Below are 27921 nucleotides of genomic sequence, written 5' to 3' on the forward strand. Positions count from 1 at the left end.
GCCCCCACAGTGACGCCTGCAGAGGGAATCCCGAGGCTCCCCCTGACCGCGACTGTCTGAATCCAAAATCCCGACGCCTGGAAAAGACCCTGCACCGGCAGCCCCCAGGACCTGAAGTATCGGAACTCCAGTGCAGGAGTGACCCCCAGGAGGCCCTCTCCCTTGCCCAGGTGGTGGCTACCCCGAGGAGCCCCCCCCTTGCCTGCCTGCATCGCTAGAGAGACCCCTTGGTCTCCCATTGAAACCTATTGAAAACCCGACGCGTGTTTGCACACTGCACCCGGCCGCCCCAGTGCCGCTGAGGGTGTACTTTCTGTGCTGACTTGTGTCCCCCCCGGTGCCCTACAAAACCCCCCTGGTCTGCCCTCCGAAGACGCGGGTACTTACCTGCTGGCAGACTGGAACCGGGGCACCCCCTTCTCCATTGAAGCCTATGTGTTTTGGGCACCACTTTGAACTCTGCACCTGACCGGCCCTGAGCTGCTGGTGTGGTGACTTTGGGGTTGCTCTAAACCCCCAACGGTGGGCTACCTTGGACCCCAATTTGAACCCCGTAGGTGGTTTACTTACCTGCAAGAACTAACAATAACTTACCTCCCCCAGGAACTGTTGAAAATTGCAGTGTCCACTTTTGAAATAGCTTTATGTGTTTTATGTAAAAAGTATATATGCTATTGTGATTATTCAAAGTTCCTAAAGTACTTACCTGAAATACCTTTCAAATGAGATATTACATGTAGAATTTGAACCTGTGGTTCTTAAAATAAACTAAGAAAAGATATTTGTCTATACAAAAACCTATTGGCCTGGAATTGTCTCTGAGTGTGTGTTCCTCATTTATTGCCTGTGTGTATGTACAACAAATACTTAACACTACTCCTTTGATAAGCCTACTGCTCGACCACACTACCACAAAATAGAGCATTAGTATTATCTCTTTTTGCCACTATCTTACCTCTAAGGGGAACCCTTGGACTCTGTGCATACTATTCCTTACTTTGAAATAGTGCAAACAGAGCCAACTTCCTACACCTTCCCTATAGGAAATCACACTTTACTGGCATAAGCAAAAATGATTTTATTTTCGGCTTTTTATGTTCTGAACAGTTTGCCTGACTTTACATATCATCCTATAATGTGTTTCTCCAACTTTGGTACAGATTAGACTAATGGTGTCAAAGTTGTTACGGTCATAAAAATCGTATTTCCAGTGGAGTGAGGGAGCAACCTTAACTGCAGAGGAGCAATTGATGCATATAATCCCAATAACACCGCTATATAGGTGTGAGAGTTTGAAAGGCAACCCCACACAAACACACTGCATCCAATGTTTTTTTTCCCTACTACAGGGTGGCCAGCTATGAGAAAGCAAACTTCACCACAAAGACTGAAATAAAAAAAGAAATCGGAAGTATACATTGTGAAAAAGTAAAACAAACACTCCTTCCTTCACAAAATGGGTTATTAAACCATTAGACCTCAGATTATTCTGAAACACAAAGGTACACATTTTTTTCTAGGCAAAAACGAGTCATGAACACAAGCTGAATAGCCTACTAGACCTTCCTCTAGTATAGACAGCACAGCTTCGAGAAACATTGTAGAGCAAGGCAAGAATTCACAGAGTCAGAAATTTATAGCGTCATTTCCCGTTTTGTTTTACTTTTTTATTTATTTTTTATTTTGAAAAGAGACTTTGGGGTGGTATTTTCAGTCAAACACCTTAACAGTGATTGACAAAATTGGAAGATGCTCTGGTTAAATTTAACTAAATAAAATAAAAAAACGTTGCCTCATTTTTCAAAATTAAAACTTTATATGTTTGATCTGTTTTCCTGTATCGCACACATAGAAGTACCTAAGAAAATAGAGAACAATATTATATATTTGCCTGACAAGATGTCATGTCAGTTTGAAAAGTGTGTATGTGCTAACGGTGTGTCTGTGGTAACGGTGTGTCTGTGGTAAAGGAGTGTGTTTCTGTGTGGGAGGGGGGTATATGTATAGGACTGTATCTGTGAGCGTGTGTACATATGAAACATTTTCAATTTCATGTTCAGGGAGGTGAACCAATTACTTTTTCTAAATAAGTGTCAGTTAACCTAATCTGCAACAGCTCCATTAATACCTAAAGAGACCACGACATGTCTAAATTATACCTTCGGGCAAAACTATCTATTAGATATATGCTTTTAGGGTTTGTCAAAATAGTAGCAGATCATGCATAATGGTGCTCACTACAAGTGGACCACAAATTACTCTTTGTTTTTCACATGAAGATTTCAGCTGTGGAATGGAGCCAAAAACTCTTTGCCAAACTCTGGGGGAATTCCTGGAAGATTCTCCAAGGATATACTGATCCCAACATTCTATTCTCCTAAAAACCTATAATCCTCATTTCCTGACCCTGGATTTACAGAGACTCCCACTAATGATAATTCTGGGCAGGGAAATGAGAGGTATTTTAAGGTGCCACTCCTAATGAAGGCCTAATTAGTTACAGCATAAAGCCATTCCACAGGTGAGCGCTATTGGGACAGAAGAACTTTGCCGTCTAGCGTCTTTCATTCTATTTGTCTGACCCACCTTATGTTTTCGCCCATTGGATTACACAACTTGGAAGCCTACAGGAGTTGCTTCAACTTTCAGCAAGATGCCCCAAAGCAAATCTTAGCCATTCTGAAAGAAGATACACCAAGGTGCACAGACAATCATAGGGACAGGAGACTAAATCAATTACTGGCAGTGTTGGCAGCAGATTATAGCTCAGGGGTAGACGCCTTTTTACTTGCAACCCTGGTAATCATGCTGCCCACTGGCCTTTCCCCACTCATAGTAGATGCAATCTTTTCCTCCAGCATATGGTCCTTGCTGTGTCTTGCATATATAATATTAGGTGCATAAGCTTTCCATGTATATGTTCAAAACCCCATTTGTGGTTAAAGGCTTACATTTGGGACACTTGCTAGATATGAGTTACACAAGATGGTAGTTCCCCTACAAAAGTTTCACACGACACACTGCTTGACCTTTTGTTCAGCGACCCGACATGCTGAGGAGAATCATCAACACTTCACAGAACAGATTTCCCACTGCCCTCGGAAACTCACTCCTCCCCCTTTTCCTGTGTAGAGTCCATCTATAGTGACTTGAGTTTCTGGTTCAGATATAGAAACAATGCTGATAGTGGTGACTAGGTTGACCTAAACTCCCTACCTGTTGGGAGAATTTTTTTTAACTTAAATAAAGGGTACAAATCGAATGGCCCTGGCTTCCTGTCAAGACCGAAATTGGAAACAAAAAGGAAAGTTACTTGTAGTATTAGTTCTCCTTCTTGGGAATGTTTGCTGAATTAATGAACAGTGAATATCTCGGTTTAAAAGCAGGATTCTGTAATGCGTCATACAAGAAAAATAAAGCCTACTTATTTTTACATATATGCACATGCCTTTCAATTGGCACATTATCCTTCAGTTAAAAAAAGCCAAATTAAAATGATTTTTGAAAAAGAGAAATTGTGCATGGAATTTAATTTACAGCAATGTAGATATACTTTTTAAAAAGTATGAAAGGGATTAGGAAGGCAAGCGTTAGTCAGTAAAAACAGTACTGTTTTTTAAGATTCCATTACATCCCTCGATACCCAATCTGAGACAGTTCATGTTTGGGCCTTCATTGATATGTATACTTTAATGTTATCAGAAAAGTGCATACCTTCCCTCAGTTTCTTGGGAAGGAGATCAGTCTGTTCATGAATTCAGTAAAGATTATGTGCACAAACAAGGCAAAAAAAAAAAACAAAAAAAAAAAAGAAAAGAAGAGACAAGCACTTACCCGGGTCCTCGTCGTCACCCGAAGCGGCCTGGCAACTATGCCTCCCTCTGCCCCCTGTTCCCAGACTGCTGGCAGAGGGAGGCTTGGCCCTGTATCCATCGCCAGTGCACCCTTTAGCCCAGTTATGGGCTACACAGCGCAAGCACAGACTGTCTGTGCTTGCACTGTGTAGCCCATAACTGGACTGCATGGACTGCAGGGCGCACCGGGTGAGCACCGCTCCGCTGGCAGAGTGGAGCTCCCCACCCACTCCTACTTTTATTCACCACACTGATATATCACTTTTAAAGAACAGAATTTATAATCCTGAATAAACATAAGGTCATTAGAACTCCTTAGCCCCATAAAAGCCCTTTGTCTTCTATTTCACAGCCCTTTTGGTGCTGCTCAAGAATAAGACAAATGTTTATTATTCAACCAACTCGTCCCAAACTGGAAACTACAAAAGATTCTCCATTGTTTCTGCAAAGTAAACATTAGTGTGAGAATCCTACAATCTCATTTGAATTCACGAATTAAAATCTCTTCTCAAACATTCAAAAGTCATGAATCCGCTTCTTTTTTCTTTCTATTCCACATTTTTCCAAAATGATTTGAAAGAAAAAGTTACAATTTCAAATAAGTCACCAAAAACCTTTGTTAATTACCCAGTAGGTGGGGTAACATGGCTAATGCTAGTGTCCTCATCTTTAATAAAATCACAATTCTACTTACACCCTAGTTTGGAGAATCAACATTTTGTGGCCAGGCTGAAAGCAATCAGAAGACATGTACAAAGTCTTTCAGGGCAAAGCTTATAATGTGTGCTACGGTCTAAAATAAAACTTCCAAAAACTCCTGCATTTAACCAATCTGCTGCCTTCAAAATTCTTCCAATCTACCTCCTACACAGTATATCTTAGAGGTCACACCACCCCTTACTTAATGTACCTTGAATATAGATCAATTCACACCAGCCTCCTGCATTACCGCTTTAATCCACCTAATAATAGTAAAAAAAAAAAAGCTGGACAAGTGGCTTCACGTACCAAATTAACTACTCATCTATGCCTGCTCCTCTTCTCTTGAGCCCTGCTCTTACACTCTTTTAATACATCTTTAACACATAAGTTTAGATGATCGTTAAATTTACAATAAAAACAAAAACAAATGTTTCTCCCATGAGCTTAGTTGTTTGAAATAAAATAAAAAAAAAAAGAACAAACGATTTGGCTGAGAGTATTTAATTACTGAACCCCAAGGCCTATTTGTCAGAGACCCTCTTGAATATACAACAAAGTTACCTATTCAACTCCCATGTAAATTTAGCAAGCTCCAATTACTAATCTGCTGGCCATTTCTCAAATAAATTAAGAATTAAACTAACATCCAAAAAATGTTATGCTGCGCCGCTGGTGGTCTCTTCAAACACATTCTATTCAAAACTCTACAAATCAATGGATTCCTTCCTACAGAAATACCATCCAACAAGCAATAAAAAGCCTGTTGCTAATGCTGACCCGTAACAATGTATTGTTTGGTAACTCAGACTTTTCCCATACAGCTCTGCTAAAAACAGCCTCCATGAGATCAATTTCCCTGCAAAGCAACAATGTACACAGACATTCCAGGCACTTTTAAATATTTTTCTTGTCCCTGAGGCCAAAGTTTCATCGAGGAGCTCTGAATCTCTCCTGAGAGATCCTTATGTCATCCTGAATCATTGAAATCTCCCTAACTAAAAGGCTGAGCACTCCTGCGTCTATCAAGGGAAGTTCCTCTGCTGCCATGTCTACTAATAAATAATTGATTGGTTGGATTAGAAAAGATATGCTAAATCCAGAATAGAAATAATTCATGTCTGAGTTGTCTAAAAAGGATTCACTAGAATTATCTGCCGATTCTACCTTCACACATGTAATATAATAATCTGTATCAACGCGAAAGGAAGAAATGCATAGCCTTTCAACCCTTTCCAATTCTGACCGAATGCATCCACTGCTTGAACAATCAGCTACTGTTGTACCTTTCCAAATGAAATGTTAACACAGGAAGCAAACACCTCCAGTGGACCACAAATCTCCTGTATTTTCAGCATTCTCTTTTTTCAATCTTGAATCATCGTAATCGGTCAAATGATGTGAATTCTAGTCTACCAATCCATTCTCCTTTCCTTAGGAGTTCTGCGCTTAACCTTATCTTGTTTTCCAGGCAAAATTCCCACATCTCTTCAACAACCTCTTAGTTTGAAATCACGCAACCATTCCATGCCTCTAAGTTTTCCAGCCACCAAATCAACATCTCACTTGCTTTCTCGAAACCAGCTTGTCTTCATAACAAAAGACCGCATGACAAATTTATATTCTTCAAACAATGTAAGGCACTGTAAAGTAATGGTGCCGAAAACACCACTTTGATTGAGGAGGATAACAGGCCAATCACCTGAGCTAACTCCCTTAAACTCACTTCATCTTTTCTTTTTTAATAAAGAGCTCATCTACCAATTCATCATTTGTACTTGTTTCTCTGGTAAGTTGAATTTTCACAAATTTCTATCTTGAAACCCAGAAACTCCAAATTCTGAGAGGGAATCATAATTGGCTTCTCCAGATTCACAATTAATCCCAATTTCTCCAACAGAGAGTATATATACCAAAATTTATGGAGACTAAAGCAAAGCTAAACTCTTGCTCATTGTTAAAAGGCTGCCCAAATAAATTACCTTCTGTACTCGATGGGCTCTTAGATATCCTACTGCTGGCCTCTGAATCTTAGTAAAATATCAAAATGCAGAAGAAAGGCCAAATAGCAGACACTGAAATAGGTATCCTGTCCTTTCTGGCTCAACTGTAGAATTGCTTGACTCTCCAGAGCTATGGGGACTTTGACATATGCATCACTGAGGTTACATGTCATCAGTCTCTTCCTTGTAACAAGTATCTCAGTAGAGGCACGCCCTCCATCTGTCTGCAAACAACAAAACTATTTAACTGCCTTAAATGTATTACACACCACCAACATTTGCCCTCCTTTTTCACCCAAAAAAGTGAATTTGCTCGTAAAACCCGTGTGTCCATCCTTTACATTTTCTATGTAATCTAGTTCCAACATCTGACACACTACAGGATTTATAATTCTCCTTAGCTTCCCCTGAAAAACAACTCCTCCAACTCACTTGACAGTAATTGGGAGAAGTGAATTCTATTACATAACCCGTCACCACTTCCATGACCCATGGATCACCTCTAATTTTCTGGCAAAACTCCAAGAACTATTTCAATTTGCCTCCCATATTTCCATGGGAAGAATAGGAACTAGTTGTCATGCTTACCACGCACTGAATTCAAAGACTGGTACCAGCCGCTAGAGGGTCTACATCTTCCTCTTCTGTGTCTCTGCGAGAACAATTCTACCATGCCTTGATTTACTCTTTAATAACCTCTTGCTTGGCCGTGTTGGGATCTGTAATATCCAAGGGAGAAAAACGGACCCCTCGATCCAGCCCTAGTATATAAACAGTCTCCACCAAATACTTTTATCATACATTTCTGTGCCATGTCCAAAGCAATAAAGGCTGCTACACATTTTCCTAGGGGATTTTCCATTCTCTCACTGAACAACTGTCCTTTGGTCTCCTCACTAGATTTTCTTTCAGCCAATTCTCTCTTCCAGCTTTGACTGATCCTTAATAAAACCGTCTTACATCTCTCTGCAATAAGACCTACATTTGAACTACATAATAAGACACAAAGCTCTGGAGGTATAGTGTGCAGATCTCTAATGTGGAAACTTTTTAGGTGGTAAACAAAGATCATGGGAACAGGAATGTGAGAGAGCAGTGATAAATATGCGTTTAGACAGAATATCCACTGGAAATATCCTTACAAACGGCAAGTACCTTTTTTTCTTGCAGGATACTTCTAAACACAGATTCCTCTCATTTAGAACAGATACCAAAGCAGTCCCTCCCAAGCTGGAGGGTTTGTGGAGTGCGCTCATACATAAATGTCCTTCAGGACCAAACAGTGAAACGCCCTTCCTGTTGGATCTGTCTGTACAGGCAGTAGTACTGTGTGAATCTGTTAACAGATGCCCATATTAGGGTCTGGCAGATATCGAGAATAGACAGCCTGTGTGATAATGCTGTGGAGGCTGCTGCAGGAGGCTAGCCTCTTATACAGTTTGTTTCTGCACTGTCTTACCTTTCTTTGCCCTGACATCCTCACAGAAACCGGATCGCACATCCCATTGTCTTTGACACAACTGATGTAAAAGCTTAATTGGGGTCCAGGCAATGGATTCTCTCCTCTTTTGCGGGGTGAGACAGAGCACGGAACGCTGAGAGGGTAATGGATTGCTCAACCCAAAAAGGTGACAAGACTTTTGCAAAAAGGCCGCCCTGAATCTCAACACTAGTTAGCGCAAGAAAAAAGTTGGTGTAAGGCAGCTGCACCTAGAGAGCCTTGAACACATTCATACGAAAAGCTGAAAAGATTGGAGGATGAAAGACAATTTTGAGAGTTAGGAGACAAAAGAACAGCTATGCATAGTCTTGAAGGGGTGCATATGAGGAATGTTGGTGCCAAATTAAGACCCCACTGTGGCATAACAAAGGGTTTGGGAGGATGTGTGTCAAAACTTTAATGAACCACATCCCAATAGGTGACTTATAAGGGCAGTTCGTACAGAAAGCATAAAAAGGCCTACAGGGCCAACAAATAACCTTTAACAATGCCCACAGCAAGACCTCAATAGGCCAAAGATGAGACAAACAATAATATACCCGACAGTTCAACTTTTAAGGGGTCTGTGTTGCGGACTAGACTCCACTTCACAAATTTGTCCCAGTATCTGACGTAACTGGAGCTTGTATAGGGACGCTTAAAAACGCCAAGAGAATGCCACCAGTTGGTAGACCAAACACAGTCAACCTCCGTCTCTGAATCTCCATGCATGGAGATGAAGATTGCACAGGTTTGAATGCAGAACCCTACCCAGCTGCTGCGACAAACTATCCTCCCAAACCAGTAGCCTGATAAGGCAACAGATGCTCATGCCCAGAGGTTCAGGGTACCAAACGCTCCTGGCCATTCCAGAGCCACTTAGAAGTTATGGGTCTGGGTGTTTCGGACCATCTTCAGGACTTGGGGCAGGAGGGGCAGAGGCGGGAAGGTGTACAGTAGTCCGTGCTCCACTCTAGACTGAACATAGTTCCTAGCAATACTGTTTTTGGGCACTCCAAAGTGCAGAGGTTTTGATACTCCTCAGTCTCCGCTATGGCAGTTCACCCCACTGTCGGAAGATGCCTGCGCCATCTCGTAGAACACCGGCCATTTGTCATCCAGCAGGTGTTGCTGGTTGAGCTTGTCCGCCCTCATGTTGAAAGAACTCACCTACTGTTTCATGATCATGGAAACGCCTTAACACGCCAACTCCAGAGGCACAGCACCTCTTGCACAGGACCCAGGACCCCACTCCACCCTCTATGCTGTAGTACCCACATGGAGCTGATATTGTCCACGATTGCCTGCATCAGTTTTCCATTGATGGACAGCATGAAGGCCTTCAAAGTAAATTGGATGGTCTTCAGCTTCATCAAAGCCCTCTCATCTCCAGCTCTCTGAGATGGCCTCCCCAACCCAGCAGTGACATATCAGTCTCAGTCATCTCTGGGTGGGGAAGGGAGAGGTCTCTGCCAGTGACTAGATTGCAATTGAGCAGCCACCATTGCAAATCTTAAACATTCTTCTCTGAAACCTGGAGAACGTCCACCAAGTTCCCACGATCCAGGACGAGGCAAAACCATGGGATCATAGCCCGAATGTCTTTGGACGCCTCAGGGAATGACTCGGTGTGATTTTGCCTCAATGATTGAGAACCTCAATAAAGTCAGAAGGTTTGCGGTTATCTGGAGGTGGTCTATGATTGACTGTGACATGTTTGCCTTCTGTCACTGGTAATCATCATCCGAAGATGGACAGCAACCAATACCATTGCACCTGGTGTGGCAGTCATAGGGAACTAATTATCATTCACCTTGCTAGTGGAAGTCTGGACCACCAAACTCTCAGGCGAAGGATGATGCATAAGAAAATTAGGCTCACCAGGTGCCGGTCTGTGGCGTCTGGCCACCTACCTGCCTGTTCACCATTGGGCAAGAGAAAAGTTTAGACCAAGTGCCCATATGGGTGTCGGATACGAATTCACCGAAGGGTAATAATGGCTCAGAAGAAGATTTCCCAGGAGGTAGAACTTTGGTAAGCACAATTGTTTTAACCACAATAGAAGAAAGTTATAAATCCAGGACCACAGCAGCATGTGTGGTAATCACTGCAAAGAAGGGAGTCTCTTCTGAAGCAGCCCATGTGGGGAAAATCAAGCACTTATTAGGAAACATACCGAGCCCACTGGCTTCATGTATATCCATGCATAAACTGTGATCATCATAATAGAGAGGTAAGACATCCCTATCATATCCATTTTCTTCTCAAAATGGCAGACAATTCTAATAAGATTCAGAACTGAAAAGCTTGTGTCACAACCGGGGATCATTCCGTGGTTGAGGTAGTATTTTGTCTGAATTAAATTGTACGTCAACCCGGTGCTCTGGAGTTGAGTCAGAGTGTGACCTCATTCAGAGCGGAGGTGGATACTGCTTAGGTTCAGATACGGGAGTACACCTGCTGCACCAGAGACGTCAGGATCAGTGTTGATGATGAAGGGACTGGCAGCAAGTCTTGGATCCAGTTTAGCAGACAATACCCTAGTCAGCACAGATGCAGAATTGGGTGTAAGGTTCAGACAGCACTGAAGACATTTGTGAATGCTGCAACCACACTGGATGCCCTTGTGTAGTCTTGGGGCCCCAAGGCACACCAGGAGGAGATGGAAGAGTTCCCAAAATGATCAGCATGGCCTTTTCAGAGGCCGACCTGCTGCAGTGTCTCAGATGGAAAGAGAAACATAGGTGCATGGGATCAACTGTGGGATTGACTCCCCAATCAGAGACAAAATAAGATCAAGTGGCACCTTGACACCCTCGCAACTTCTCTTTAGATAGAGAGTGGCAGGATGGGGTGGAGTACTGCTTCACCTGCTTGTGTTTCCAATTCAACCTGGACTTATCGGGTGACCTCACTACAAATAAGACTGGTCACGGGACTGGCCGCAAAAGTGGGAACGAGTCTGCTCACTCTACTTAAAGTGGAAGCAGAACTTGTGTGGCTTCATTCTATGTTTGGCAATGTATAACTCCGCTTCACAGACCTGAATCGCCTTCAGGTGAATGAGGGTACAGTCCTCGCACAACTTGAAGCCATGCTTTAAGCCCAAATACTAGAGGTGCAACTTGTTCAGACCCATCACCGATCTCTGTTTGACAGTCACTGAATGGCTTAAACCATGTAGTCTTAGGTGTGGACATTATTCCCTTGCACACCGGAATTCAGTTTGACAAACTGTGTCAAATCATCAAAAAAAGTGAGTGGTCAAAGGCACGAAACAAAGGATCTGATGTCACCAGCACACAGGGGTGGCTCTTGTATTCGGCTGCGTTCCATCACTTCCTGGGCAGAACTAAGTCAAAGTGAGCCATCCACAGTGCCACCTGGTGGCGCACTGGAGCACTAATATGAAAACTTGCAGTTCCAGCAAACATATTTCTTAAAGGTTAACAGAGGCAAAGTTACTGAAATACAAAAAATGGGTTTCATAATGACTAGGATGTCAGCCAGAGCTACAAAGGCAAGACTACACCTCTATTTCTAGACATGCCACTTTTTCCTCGATACAAAAGTAATGGCCTTGCCGAAATTTCTATAGAACATGAGAAATCTTCCAGCCTGTTCACTATCTAATATCCATTCTAAGAATTCAAAGGCTCCACAAAAGTCTCTGAATTTCTATCTTTATTTACTTGCTCATCATTTCCCTAAAACGGGTACCCTCAAAATTATATCACTATATAACCACATTGACAAATAAATCCTAATGCTCCCAAGGAGGACAGGAATATTGATTCTTTCATTGAGTACTACGTATCTGGCCAAAATATTACATTAGAATAATGGAGAAAAGTTTACATCACCTCACCTTTCACTTTTTTTACTTCCTGGATTTCCAAGTCTGGTCCTTTTCGTTTAGCAGCTTGAGATGATGCTGTAGTGAAAATAGGAACTGGGCCAGGAACTGCTGGCTTAACACCCTTTAACTCTGCAATTTTCTGGAGGAAAAAAGAAAAAATAAATTGTCTAATTTCTCACATCACAGTGCTTGCCGTGTAACATAGAGCAGGATCTTATGTAAATCTGAGTAAGTGAGATGCCTCATTTGGAACCTTCTGCAAGTTAGAAGACTTCAACCAAGGATAAGATGCTGCGTCATCCTACCATCAACACCGCAAGCATTCTTTGGAAACAAAAACGTGTATGTTGAGGCCGTATTACAAAATGCATTCAATTGTTAAGTATTTTTAATTAAAAGATGATACTTTTGACTCACAAAGTGGTAAAGCAAGGGACAATGGCTCACCAAGTTGCTGTTGCACAATGATGAACTCATAGAAGGCATTAGTTAGTATAGTATTCAATTATTATTCAATGTCACATTATTTGTACTAAAATTTAACTGCCCATTCATGGCAGCAGCATTACACGTTACAAGACTGACCATGGCAAGACAACATCCAACATTAGCTTACACAAATTCTGGACAGTGCAATGTACAGAAATGGTACTCATGATGGGCAAAACCATTTGGTCCTAAATATCTGTAACATTATAGTCTGTGACTTCTTTGGAAAAGTTACAGTAGCAATGAGGCCACCCGACTCCAGTGGAGGAAATAACAAAAGTCCTCTGTGTAGAGGGGCAGAAAAGTGGCTTGAAGTTCTTTATTGCCAAATAGATAGGTTATGTGAGAAGAGCAAAGATGGCCACTTGCACTGTTGCTGGTCCCTAGGTACCATCTCACACTCATGTTTTACCAACGTAAATTCAAAGCAGTTTTTGCATAATGTGATAGAGAGAGAGCCTGTTCTACTCCACAAGAAAGGCCCATAGGGACAGTTACAGTCAGCGCACAGTTTCAGTCCATGGGCATAAATTTATAATACAGAAATGTAACAAAATGTAGGGCCTGATTTAGAGTTTGCGAAAGGCATTCTGTCACAAGCATGAGACGCAAGGAAGGACTGGAGTGGGCATGGCCATAAGACGTCCGTGGGATGACATCAGATGCTGAGATCCTTATCTGAGGTGCAGCACTAAGACGTAGCGGCAGCAGGAGAGGCAACAGTAAGCAGGGTGCAGTGGGGAGCAGCAGGGGTCCTGTCTCAGCATGTACTTGAAAGTGCACTACCGCACTATGTGCTGCTGAGGCAGCCATAGTGGTCTTGCTCTCCCTATGTTTCACCTCAGCGATACCAAAGGGCTGCAGAGGGGAGCATGCTGGCATGTCGGGACAGGCTCACACAGCCATATCACCAAACTGTCCCCACCCCCTTACCAGCCCTATCACCCAGACTAAGCCCCACCTAAGCTCCCACTCCATGGACCAGTGAGGAGGCCCCCGCAACGGGGAGAGACAGGTAGCGAAACTGATAGCAACAGAGTAGGGCAAGCTTCTCACAGCAATCGCAGTGGCAACCACCAGTCACCACAGGAACCATTTAAGTGGGTCATGTGGGTTTGCGCACAGCCCTCTGCTAGTCAAAAACTGCTCCATGCTGGATAACTAGGTCTTAGACTCCACCAGCCGGCCAGCCCAGCAGTCCATCTGCAATTTTCCAATTTGAATCTGAATCCGGGCTACCCACCAACTGTGCTCCCAGACCAGCATACATTGGCTCAACTTGATAACCAAGAGCTGTGGTCTTTGAGGTGATGTGAGGCCAGGCAGGCCTGCAAAAGCGGGGGATTAGAAATCACTGCAGAGTGGGGTTATGTACTGTGGAGATCGCCTGGCCATGTCCAGGGGCAGCTTGTGGATGCATTAGCCACACCCCCTCTCATTCACCCTTGCCCAACCAGATCGCACTTATTGTACCAAGCAAAGGAAAGCATCAACGCGATTTCAGCTCCAGCACCTTCAGTAATATCAGTAGCAACATCAGCTGCATCTGCAGCCTCTGGCCACTCAACACACCCACCCACTGAAGTCATTAGAGTACCAGAACAGTGATACTTAAACTACAAACTGGGGGCCACATGTAGCTGCATGGGACTAGGCAATTGGTTGCATAAGGCCCAAGTGCACCAACAGAGGTTGACAACAGCCCAGCAGCCTGACATAGGGCATAAAGGTGTAATCTATCCCACAGGCTCTTCTATCAGCAATATGTCAGTGCAAAGGCAAAGCGGAGAGGTTTAAAGGCAAACTCCCAACCAGCGCGTGAATCACCAGCGCCTTTGAAAGGGTCACCCACACCAACAAGAGCCCAGCTTAATATTTAAACCAACATACCTGCGCAGTCAAACCTTGAATACTATAAAAAAAAAGGCAATACCCAACTTTGCAGCAACTTTGTGACTCAACCACCCAAGACAAGCAGGCCACTACCACTAAAGCCCAAGGAACAAAGAAGAAAAAACCAATAACACAACTGTGGCAGACCCAATCAAATTTTCTTTTTTTTAATGAAAAAAAACCACAATCCTATGCAAGATCTTGCAGGCAATCCAATCATGCAGACATTCATAAAGTGTCCATTAATGCCTCCTTCCAGCCTGGGGTGCTGACACATCTTATCCTGCCCCCAGCTGAGGGTGGACATCTTGATTACTGAACTATTGTCTGACAGCATGCAAACGGAACCTGGACCAGAACCGGAACCTGAACCTGAACAAGAACCTACAACAAAGGCTGACAATCTACCCTTGACAATAAATCAAAAAAACTAAAACCATTGGAATTAGCAGGTGCTGAGAACCCACCACAGATTTAGCTCTGCTAATGCAGCCATCGCTGCCCCTACTACATTAGCACAGGTACACATGTACAATCCCAGGCCATGATACCAACACATATTCATCCTACAACACAGAGTGTCGTTTTGACAAGCGGGGGGGTGCATCAGAGTCTACTGGACCACCCAGAATAAACAACTCTTTGTGCTACGGATCACAGGCATGTGCCAACAGAAAGTGCCATATGTGCAGCAGATGTGATATCACCCAACATCAAAAAGAACAAAAACTAACATGACAGAACTCCACCCAAGCTGGGCCAAAGGACAGCTACAGCAAACTAGACAAGTCCACCTATCAGCCTAACTTTGTGCAGAGGAATCTTTTGGGGTCAATCCTCAAAACCCTGACCGCAACTATACACACCTTGATCTGGCAGTCAGACAAGTTAGAATTACAGCTCGACTTGATTCAAGCCCTGGCCACATCAATCACCAAGATGGAGAGCAAACTTGACACCCTGGAACAAATGGTGTAAAGCATTTGTACACTTGAACCAGGAAACACAACATGCACATGCAGTCCAATAATTGAAAAGTTATGCACCCGAATGGAGGTTTTAACCTCCATGATCATGGACTAGAGAGTTGCCCTAGAATGCCCAGATGCCCAGCAACAGCTAGCATTTATCTTCCACATTTGTTACGACACCACTGGGCAAACACACCCGGTGGTCATGGCGTCTAGTCTCCCAACAACACTGGGAGAACCTGGAACTGGAGTGAGAATCAAACAGCCTGGCCTAGAGGAGCCACCACTGGACCCTACTGTTAAAACCCTTATCACCTTCTGGGAGAGCACATAGATGACAGACCCAAATAACAAACACCAGCAACCAGTGTACATGGGTGTGAAGTTTTATAAAATATAGGTTGCTTCATAAATCTCCTTGTCCTGTAAAAACAAAGCTACTTGTCCTATTGGTGTCATGTAGTGTGAGGAAAAATTATGGCACCAATCGCATTATATAGGAGCTCTGTTCATAGCCTTCCTGATTATGCAAGGACTCATACTATTGTAGGGTTTGAATAATAGCAATTCCCTTATTTTGCACTGTTCCGTAGATATACATACTGGGGCTGGAGATGGGGGTAGGCAACAGTTTCAGAATTGGAATTTCCTTTCAAGTCTGTACAAACGTAACATGCATGTTTTAGGGGTTTTCACAAGCTCTTCTCTAATGTTTTCTCACACAGAGAAAGGTTGGAAATTTACTCCTGATGTGGGCAGAAGTAGAACTTCTTCCAGGGTTGGGAAGAAGTGACTGGAGGGAAAGTAAACCTGTAAATGTTCAGCTGATTTTCGCATGAACAAATCTACACATGTGTATTTGCTTGTGATAAAATGTAGTTCACAAATATTTTCTAGGAGTACGATATGCTAGCCTTCGCCTGTGAATTATTGTGAATGCATGAAAGTTGTAAATATGCATTAATGCAAAGACATATACCATGGGTGCACTTTTGTGATTTTCTTTGAGAATTGGGCATCTAATTGTTTTTCAAGATCTTTTGTTTTTATTAAAATTCTCTCTTTCTCCATCTCTCTCTCTGTGTATCAACTGGCTTCAAAGTAGTTTTATTCAGTGCCAGGAACTATGGTGGCACGGAGTGCTTTTTGAGACTAAAACATATTTTTGTTTTCTGCCAATGCTTGTTATGGTGGTGAGGGCCCAGCAGCTCCCACAAAAATAGCCTTTTATAAAAACTCTTCCACAACAAGACATACATTGACAAAACCAAAAGTCTGAGCACCAAAGTCAGGCCTGTTGATTTTGTCAAAGCGTATTTATTTTCATGTTTCCCATAATATTGTTGAAATTGGTTACACTGATTTTCCCATTACGTATATCTTTTGGAAATACTAGCATACAGCAACACATTTTACTAAATGATGCTTCAAAGAAATAGCACCTAAATTTTCGCAGTAGTTTAGCAAACCGTTTTTTTCCTACTTGCATTCTTAATGAGCATTTTATTTTGAAAGCAAACAATAACTCTTGTTTTCAAGCTTCTGCAAATATTTGCATCTACTCTGGGAGCATTCTGGAAGCATTATACATAGCCTCTGATTGTTAAACTTTTCTACACATTTTTACGCTGGATTCACTGTCAGTATTGCAGTCAGAGATTACAACATTTTCTTGAGTGCTCACCCTAATAGTAAAGGTTTTGCATTCATGAAACATGAATACAAGTTCAAACAGCATTAACATATGAACACAAATATTACCTTAACTGCAGACAGTGCCTCTCCCTCATCCATAATGCAATACTGTAAACTGGCAGCCAAAAGGTGTGTGCTTCAGGGGGTTGGGCCTATATGTCCCAAGGATAAAATAAACATGAAAAGGTGTTGTCCTTGACCCCAAACTATGTCCTGGGCATTGGAATTCCACATACCTGAGTGTTAATATGCCACCATGCAGCATAACAGATCAGAAACATGTTAGAACAATCAATGGCCCAGAATACTTTCTAAAAGAGCTAAAAAGACTAAACAACCATTGGCACAGCCAATAGGTCTCACCAATGGCTTTGTGCTTTTTTTGTTGTATATTTGCTTTACTGCTATGCAGTATGTCTAAAAGCTTTTGGGGTAATGTGGTGTTAAGTGAAGGTTTGTAAATTAGAGTAGAGTGTAGTGGTATGTATGGAATGGTGTGTAGTATAGTGGTGATGAGGTGAGTAGGATGGTGTGTTATCAAGTGGCATGTAGTGTTGAGTAGTATGGGGACTCTAATGTTGTATAGTTGAAGAACGTAGTATTTAGTGGAGTAGATTGTTGGAGTGGAGTACATCTTTTAAGTGCAGTAGAGTGTTGTTAAGTTGTGTAGTGTGGTGCATGGTATAGAGTAGATTTGTGTGGTGGAAATGATGTGTTCTACATTGTATTAGAGTGTTGTAGAGTAGAGAATCTTAGAGTGGAGTCCACTGTGAGTGGAGTCCATTGTGAGTGTCAAGTTGTATATAGTAGAGTTATATAGAGTGGAGTATTGTAGGAGAGTGTAATATTATAGAGTGGTTTAGAGTGTTGTGCAGTTTAGTGGCAGACAATTGCTTAGAGCTTGTAAAGTAATACCTATCCTTCATCCATGAATGTGAAAAGGGCTCGATAAGATCTCCTTGTTGGCCTTTGTCTGGAATGTGCAGTGTTTTAACATCTCAATGCAGTGCAGGGAGCCTCTTCTACTGAAAGCTGTCCAGGTGGCTCAGATCAGACTTGACATAGCCGGATCAGAGGGATTTTCAAACAAAAACAACAAAAACTCCCTAATACACTTACAAGGGGTTTCAAAGGGTCAATGGCCAGGTCTGGTGAGATGCCAGCATAATTAAAGCAGATACAGTACAAGGGTAGCAGATGCTATCTATAGTTGTCAGATGACTGCAAGCCTTGTCTTATTTCTTTATACTTTCTACAATTTAACACGAATGTAAGCAGCAAATTTCAATGAATATTCTAAGTAAACAGGCGCCCTCGAAATTCGTGCGCATGGGTGGATTTGGCTGGATTACACTTACATTCAACAGTCGTGGGCAGACTTCAGATGATGTTAATGTCGGTTTGGTGTGTTAGCCAGTGTCAGCCAAAAAATCACAAACTGGCACAGACAAATCTTATCGCACCATTCATATGTTTTATAATGGGGGACACCTTCCAAAAAAATAAAATAGCCATAATCATGGACTTGGTTGACAATAAAATGAATCTTTACAAGCAACATAATTTGCCGAAAAGCAAAAAGTACCAAGAAAACATGTATGTGACTACACAGGCTTGGTGGATGTGCCTGAACAAAGATCCCGTTGTCCGAGCGTGCTCTGTCCTTGAAGCAAAAAACTGCACAAATGATATACAGCACTCAACTTACAAATCAAATCATCTTAAAAAGAGAATAATGATGTGTTTTTAAAGACATCTCTCTCCTGTTGGCTCTGTGCATTTGTCACATAAAAAAGTAATTTATTTGAAAACGCTTTTTCAAAGCAAAGCAATCTACAGCATTCTAACACATTACTGAAAAAGTAGAAACAAATAACACATTAAATACAGTTATTAAAACTGAATATAATATTGTTGGATTCAGCTCATTTTGTTAAACAACCCAAAAACACAACCATCTGGAATACGAGCCAAATTAAACTAAAAAAATAATGTGAGGAAAGTAAAAGAAAAGGCCAGAGGATAATAGTACATGTAACAGGGCCAGTCACCGTGGGCAAGAACACACCAAAAGGAGGAACAAATGTGAAAAATGCACTACAGAACACAAAAGAATTTCGAAAGGCACACAAAGGAAAGAATTAAAAGTCCAGAGTAGATAACTGCATGTCTCGGAGAGACAGCATATGAGCTGCCTAGGCGAGACCTAAAAAGGATAAAAACAAAGCTGTGGAGCAACTATGGCAAACCACTAGCAACAGTGAGCACCAGATTTCTGCAATTTTAAAAGTCCATAAACCAGTTAGTTTGTATCCAATATTTAGGTTATCAGGGCCGCCTAAGGAAGCAAATACTCCCTCAAAAACAACCAAAGAGCCCAAACTCAAACCTACAACACAGCCCGTACCTGAGTTAATAGAAAATTCAATCATCGTTCAGGATGAACTCGAATTTCATACTCCACCACAAGCCCAGACAGTGGCTACACAATCGACAAGCCATCATCCCAAAACACGGTCCCGAAAGTCAGTCAGCACCCATAATAATGTTGCACAAATCACCAAAACAAGGTATCGTAGCAATTTTAAATAGCAGCCACAACCAGCACATGCTTGGAAAAATCCTGCACGAAGAAATCAGTGGCAATTCTACCACTAATACGACCTTGAAAGACCCTTTGCTGGCAAAACTGATCCTGACCCTGCACTATCAATCTAAGGGTCCACACAACAACCTAAACAGATCAAACGTGCTGCGTCTTCTGAAAAACATCCAAAACTTAGCAAGCACCACCACAGAAGCAATTTTTGGGGTGGAATTCAAAAACCTAACAAATAGCATGCACAGGACAGAATCAAAAATAGTAACGTTAAAAACCTCCTCCTTGCTAGCAGACACCCTGTCTAGAAAATCTACCTTCAAGGAGTGGGGCATAAAGATTATGAAACCAGAGGAACATAGGTATCAATACTTACTAAAGGGACCAGGAAGAGCCCCTGAGGACACAAGAATGCCCCCATAAACTCCTGACACTCACAACTATATTTGTCCAAAAACAAGCTGCAATACTCCTGAAACTACTCCAACAGAACAAGTACAACAAGGACAATACAACAAGGAGAATCATTAAAGGGCTCCAATCAAGAAAAAGACTAGGGCTGGTTGCCATCTATCCTTTCAAGTGACATTCAAAACCTCTCCCAACACAAACAGTTACCTACCTCAGGAAGCCCCTGAAAGAACGCAAAAGCAAATAATATCATGCCAGACTGTAAAAATTAATAAAATCCTCACATGCAAACACATTCATAAAGAACACGGATATACTATTTCTCAAAGAGTCCTTCTCAATAAACCCCACTACAACCCCAGGATCCCATAAAGTAAACCAAGTAGCAACAAGTACAAACATCTTTGGGAGGCCATCAGGTGGGCTCTGAATATATGCAAGCATGGGCTTTGAACTGAAACTAAAAGGAAATGCTAGTAAGTGACGAAATGATTGAGTTAGTCACCTTGGAAGGCATGTACATAGATGACCAGCTGACGAAGATACTGCTGGCCAATGTCTACTTCAATTGCTTTGGTCACAGGCAAGCAGACAGACTGCCTAGAGTATGTGAATCCCTACAATCTATGCTTTGCAAATATACCAACCACACTAACCTGTGACGACTAACATTGGTCACTTGGAGAGAGCACCGACAGCCCCTAGTATATTGCGATGCAGAACAAATCTGCTATGCTCTCTCCTAAAAAAATATAATCTTAAATCCATCCAGCATGCATTGGAAGACAGATCCGTGGCCCAAAGATTTTAAAAAAAAACAATTAAGGAATAAGCATCCTGGACTGTGTATATATCACTGGCAAAGTTCTAAAGTCAATGAAGAACTCTGAAATTCCAACTCGCAATCAGAGTGACCATCTCCTGCTCTCACTTCCATAAAAGCTAGTACCAGTAAAAGAGAAAACTAGAGTAGTGGGAGAATCACCTGGAGTCGAATTGTGGCAACTGATTAGGACAATAAAATAAAATGATATCTTGGAAGCTAACTAGAGGCCTACACCTTAAAAATGAAAACAGCTAATTTCTATTGGACAACTGGGATAGAATCAATGACGAAATTCACCAGACGTTAGGCAGCATCACAACACCCCACAGGATGCCTACAAGATATCTACCAAACAAGGGCTACACACTTTCAAAATACAAAACAACAGAAAGAAAATGGACCTATCGAAGACTACAAATAAATCTGCCAAAAAAGCTGCAAAGCCAAACCAAAAGAATGGTGCTTAAAAAAAATAATAATACACACAGTGTGGGTGGCAAAACTCAAGCAAGCAGACAAAGAGTGGCTACACATATACACCCTGATAGGACAAGGAAACCAGGCCAAAGATACATCAGAGATAAAACAAGCCCTAAACCATCAAAAATGGACTGATGAATATCAGTGGCTAAGACACTTACAAGACATATATGAAGACAAATGGTAAGCAATAAAGATTCTTGCATGCCAGCCACACAAACCCCAAATCCAGAGATGCTCTTAACAGTTGATGGCATGCCCAAAACCTTAAGGAACATCAGACCCACTGGTACACCAGGTCATAATAGCATCCCCGCTAAGGTCTTCAAAGACAATATCGACCTGTGGTCAACGAATGGATTTCCACTACACCAATCATGCAAATTTAACTAGTAGGTTCCGGAGTGTCAGAGCTGCTCAATCTTGCACCCTGTATTTAAGAAGGGCGACAGGCTGGATCCAGCAAACTATTTCCTCATTACCCAACTTGATATCAAAGCAAAGGTGCAAGCCTCTGCTCTCCTGAATCAGCTGGAGCGCTGGGCTGAGACAAATCACAAGGGTGTGGAATTCCTATAGCCTGAAGCCCAGGATATATTGTTTGGGGTAAAGGACAACAAGTTGTCATTTTTATTTTGTCCTTGGGACCAGCAGGCCTCAGCTCCTGCAGCACAAACCCTTTGGCTGCCAGTTTACAGGGAAGGGAACTGTCTGCAGTTGAAGTAATATTTGTGTCCATAGATTAATGCTGTTCGAAATTGTATTAATGCTTCATTAATGCAAAGCCTTTATTATTAGGGTGAGCAATCTAAATAAATGTAAGGTCACATCGCACTACCAGCATAAAAAAGTGTGCACACACACATTTGAAAAGTTTAACAATACAAGACTACATATAATGCTCCCAGAATGCTCTTTGATTAGATGTAGTTGTTTGCAGAACCTTGTAAGTAAGATTGAGGTTTCGGTTTTTTTTTTTTAAATAAAATGTGCAGAAAAATAAATGCAAGTAGGAAAAAAATATTTGCTAAATTGCTGTGAACTTTGGGTGCTATTTCTTTTAAACATCATTTAGTATACTGTGTTGATGCATGCTAGTATTTCCAAAAATATTCATAATGCAAAAATCAGTGTAACCATTTTCATCAAGATTACGGTAAAGATGAAAATAAACAAGAACTGTCAAAGCCAACCGATCTGACATTGGTGGTCAGTCTTTTGGTTTTGTCAATGCGCGTCTTGTTTTGATATGGCTTTTGATACACTTTATATTTGTGGGAGCTGCCAGGCCCTCACCATTGTAACAGACTTTGGCAAAAAGCAAAAATAATTTTTTGGGTCTCATAAAGCACACATTGCAACAGTAGTTCCTGGCACTGAACAAAACTACTTTGTGTGCCAGTATGCTCCTTGTGGAAGAGCAAAATGCTTTCACTCACAGTAAAGCTAGCGAATAGATGGATAGAGAGAGAAATTTAATTTTAATAAAAGCAAAATGTCTTGGTTAACGCCAGACCCAATGGGAACCAAATTCATTTAAAAAGTCACAAAAGTGCCCCCATGGTATATGTCTTTGCATTAGTGGCTTTCGTGAATACACAAGAATTTACAGAAGTATACTAGCAAATCAAACTCCTGCAACATATTTGTGAACTGTATTTCAGCATAAGCAAATATGCACATGTAGATTTGCTAATGCGAAAATCGATTGAATGCTTACACGTTCATTTTTCCACCAACTACTTTTTTCTCAACCCAGGAAGAACTTCTGCCCTTGTGAGGAATGAATTTCCAACCTTTCTCAGTATGTAAAAAGATTTAGAGAAGAGGTGGTGAAAATCTTTAATACATGCATTTTACTAGGCTTGCACAGACTCAAAGGCATTCCACCCCTGGAACTTTTTCTTACTGCTTCCTCCAGCCCCAGTATGTAGATCTGTGCAAAGGTGACAAGATACGAAAATTCACTATACTGGGGCTTGAAATTGCTAGTATTCAAGCCCCACTATCCTGCCATAATCAAGGATGCTATTATCAGAGCTCTTACTTAATGAGATTGCTGCCATAATTTGTTGCAGCACGGGACAAGCTGATTAATGAAGCAAACTGTCTAATGGACAAGTAGATATTTTATTAAATTCCACACCCCTGCTATCAGGTAATCCGGCTCAGCCGAACCAGATCTAGGGCCAACTCTTTAAACCTGGACAATATAGTAACACTCTTCTACTTAATCCACCAGGCCACCAGCCAAAAACAGCTTCTCCTCTATGTGTGTTTTGTCAACTACTCTGCAGCGTTCAACTCTGTAGACCAGAATAATGTGTGGAGGAAACTAACAGGGTGGGGAATTCTCCCAACCTACTGCAAACAATCATTTCTCTATACACCACAACCTGGTTGAGGGTCAAACTATCATATAATAGTAACAAGGAAAATTTCAATGAACAACGGCCTAAATCGAGGATGTGTGCTTGCTCCCCCACTATTCAACCTCTCCACTGCCATGGGATCAGCACTGAAACAGGCCACTTAACCCAACCAAAAATTGCAGTCAACTGTAAGGGGGCAGAGGGTGGGGGGAACTATTGGGAACTTCAATCAATAATATTCAACCTCAAATGGAAACATGGAGTTCCCGCACCCCCTGGGTTCCAAGAGGTTGGACCTTTGGAAAGAGAACAAATTAAACAGGAGATGTAAATCAACAATCTATCATTATATAATCATTCACACTTAATGGGAGTCAATAATACATTAATAAAGTTTTGAAAGCTTTACTGAAATACTTTAGTAATTCTTTCTTTATTGAAAATCATCAATTAGTCAATGAAAGTATCAATACAATACAGAACAAAGCAAAAGAGTGTTCTATGTAAGGAAATCTCTATACTAAGCAAAAGGACTGTACAAGTTAAACAAGCATTGGCAAAACCAATAGGTCTCACCTTTTTATCTGTGAGCTTTTCCAATGGTTTCTCAGCGTGCCCTGCGAGAAGCAGGCACCAAAATGAGACAGGCAAAGAGGAGTTTAGCGAACCAACAGGGCCTCTGGCTAATGGTTTCTAAGCCCAGCAACCATCTCTGAATGCAAAGCAACCCACCATGACGATGGGAGAAGTACAGAGCAGAGCAAGCAGGAGGAACCAAGCAACAGCGAGAGGAGAGTGATTGATTTCTGATTTTCTGAAGCACAGCATCAGAACGGGAAGGGGAATAGAACCCGCATCGCAGCGGACGGGCACTAATCAAGTCAAATTAATCTGTACTTTATCGGCACTCTCCAAATAGGAACGGAAGTGATTATTCAGCTGTGTTAACCAATTAGGAGGCAGGAAAGAGTAGCAGCACTGGAGTCAACCTGTGGTAAGCAACGGGCGGGATCTTTGTCCTTTACTGAAAACAATACTCTCGCAAACGAGAGCATGCGCAGTATGCCCCCGCAGTCTCAACCTAAAAATTGTTTAGAACACGTAAAGAGTTCTACTTCAGATATGAAAGCATTTGTCTTTTTCTAAACCATAAGGCGGATATCTCATAAAGAGGTGTTCAAACTCAGTAGTAACATAGAATTCAGGGAAGGAAAATAAAGGATCTCTCAGTGTAAACCTGAGAACTGGCAGAGAAGGTTATGCAGAGAAAAAAAAAAGAAAAAAAATGCATTAGTCAGCGACTTAAGCTGAATACGCATGACTATGGAGGACATCTACAAAAATCTGCATTTAAATGCTGCTTCTCACGTTAAAGCCTTTGAGATTATCCTATGCATTAATTAGAATAACTTTCATTTAATTAAATGCCTTCATAACCTGCCCAGTCTGATGGTTTCTAAGCATCACAAAAATTTCATTCACATATGATTTCAGAGCTCACTCGTCTTCAGTTGAGTCCTTTTCTCTTTTAAAGGTTCCCTTTCTTTTAGTTTGATACTCCTTATTTATACGATCATTCAATTCTAAGTCTTTCTTCATTAGTTCACCCTTCTCCCTGCTTTTCTTCTTCTGTAATAATGCCTTTATAGACTCACTATAATTTATACAAGTACTAATATGTCCTTGAGGATTCCTCCTCCTGCTGCTGCAATCTAGTTACCAATTGCAGAAACTCCTTTTGTAAAACTTTTAACTATACTATTGGTTTCTAGAGGCTTTAGGTTAAGGTTAAGATCAGTATTATTATTTACATATTCTACAAATCTTCTTACTCTCCTCAGTATAATAAGTGCAACCATTTCCTTATTTAAGCATCTTGCTGACTCCGCCCTGTTCTGCAAGTAAAATGTCTAAATCATATCTGTTTTGCAAAACCCTTGACCTAATTGCCACTAGCTCTGTTTTCCCAACTAGTAAAGCTCCAGATGTGCTGGTTGCTAGTGGGTTCACTACTGTTGAAAGTTTTCTAATCTTTTTTGTCATTCAGTATCACTCATATTGCTGGGATAATAGCGTCAAATATGTCTCCCACTAATTGGGTTAATTTACACTATGTTTATATCTGTGTGCAGATGCCATTGTTAAAGCATTCAGGCTCAGTGCAGAGGTACATTTTTGGAAACAGCAAGTCTACGTATCAAAACCCCTCCCAGTCTGTAGCTCCCTGTAAAATCTGCCATGTTCTCCCTGATAATGCATATGTGAGATGACAATTCCTATTCCCTGCAGGTCTCTTTCTTGCCTTGAATTCTTCTTTTGAAAATACATACTTTACTTTGCCTTTACATTTTTTTCAAACATTCTTTAAAACATCTGCATTCCTGACAGTACAATGTGCAAAATGTGTTCTCTCTAACATGATAAAGGTTTTTTCCAAACAGTCTTTAAGCAGGTTATGTTATTTTCATATGACTTAACAGTGTCTATACAAAGAAAAGGTCTAAAATAATCCCAAACTGTCTTAATTTCCTTTGCTTGTGGATGTAAATGTATGCTCTTCTGTTAAGGCCTTTTGAAAGATTTCTGCCAAAGCTAGAGTAATAATATTCAAAGTGTCCTTAGCTATAAACTAAGCTAAGTAAAATATTGCATGATGTAGGATAAGAAAGACGAATGTGATATTATGCCAACTCCTCATCATCAGACAAAGGTAAGTGAGTACACACAACAATCCTTTGCATTTATAGCTCGTGTATACTCAAACTAATCTAGAATAAACAATTCCTAAGCAGTCACCTTCGATGTAATCTACAAATGAAGCTTTTAGCTCATCTATGTCAAAAATAGATGTCGTGTTTGTGGATAAAAGTACTGATTTCTCAGTCTCTGGTGTAAAGTGCACCAATAATAATGTTGCTATAGCTAATAAGACTACCAATATAAATGCAATGACTGTAATAATCCTGCATCTATCTGTAATCAATCAATAGGAGCTTCTTTTTAACACCTGCACTTAGTAGGCTTTAAAAAAGTGCCGATAACAATGGCACAAAGGAATCTCATAGGTTTCCTTGTGCCATTTTTACGCCCCCGCCCCTAGCACCGGAACGCCCCTCTTGCATACATTATGCCTGATGCAGGGATAATTTGGCGCAAGGGGTTACAAAGTGGTGTAGCATTTTTTCCTTTCGAACGCCACATTAGTGTAAAAAAAAAAAAAATATGTGAATGTGGCATTGGACAGCGCAAGGCCAGCATAAATCTGGCCCTTGATATTTCTGCAACAAGATGTTTTGGATTCAATATTTTCTTTGAACACTGTCAGTCAGGTTGTGCAAGGTAGCAGCGTGCATGCTTGGTGTATTGTTCCAGTCCATGTTTTTGTTGTGTATTCTGGGAGCAGTAGTTGTGGTGAGTACTATTGCACATTGCACTGCAAGTACCAGAATACGAAAAAAAGGTAAACGTGGACTTATGCTGCCCTTCATACACTGCAGGGAGTAAGGTGACAGATCTGTACTGGGCTCTGCAAATTGTGAGTGGTCAGTGTGCATTACCTTTCTTTGCTGTTGAACCATACATATGCCAGCATACTACCCTTGGGGCTGCAGTGTAGCGCTGGGACATAGCTACCTGCACCTCATGACATAACCTAGTTACCACACTTCCCCTCGCTGCAACTTAACTTGTGGTTCTTGGCGCTCATCATAGGTCACAATGTCCTCTACTGAGCTGGGACCCCTGTCACCAACTCCTCAGGGAGGACGGCTGCCACCATCTCCTCCAACGCATCCAACTCATCCAGCTCCTCCTTGGGTACTGTACTTCCACCTCTGGTCTGCAATGCTGCCTTGCAGTTGATGTCCAATTTCTCCTTTGTCTTGCACTTGCAATCATGCCAGTGCTTTTCACAAACAATCACTGTCCTCTTGACTTCTGCCATACTGAAGGCACATATTTGTCTAAAGTCCGATCTTTCAAAACAATGAGTGTAACAGCAATATGGTGTCTTTAATTTATTATACAGTCTTTATTTTTCTTCTTGAAATTTGGTTAGTTTCTTGCAGCTTTATTTACAGCAATCTACGTATAGTCTTTTTTTTAACTCTACTCCATTTATTTCTAAAAAAAAAAAAATATATAAATTTTTTTTCTCTTCTACTGCAGCCATTGACCTAGGTAATTCTTCTTTATAATATATATTTTTTTTACTTCAGCCTATTAGCACAGTTCATTTAGTGAGTTTTTTTCAAGACCAGGCATTAACATTAAACAGTTTCAAGGAAGTTC

At 41.4% G+C, this 27921-nt stretch overlaps 1 protein-coding gene across 2 annotated transcripts in view; it reads right to left on the minus strand.

Annotated features, from left to right (window-relative positions):
* ZNF830 (zinc finger protein 830) overlaps positions 1-27921 on the minus strand; it is a 262366-nt gene that overhangs the window by 186758 nt on the left and 47687 nt on the right. For both annotated transcript variants that reach the window (XM_069219545.1, XM_069219544.1), the window contains exon 3: positions 11905-12034. In XM_069219545.1, the coding sequence (XP_069075646.1) occupies positions 11905-12034 (130 nt within the window). The remainder of the gene's footprint in view (positions 1-11904; positions 12035-27921) is intronic.

This window comes from Pleurodeles waltl, chromosome 2_2, assembly GCF_031143425.1.
Source record: "Pleurodeles waltl isolate 20211129_DDA chromosome 2_2, aPleWal1.hap1.20221129, whole genome shotgun sequence".
Taxonomy (NCBI): domain Eukaryota; kingdom Metazoa; phylum Chordata; class Amphibia; order Caudata; family Salamandridae; genus Pleurodeles; species Pleurodeles waltl.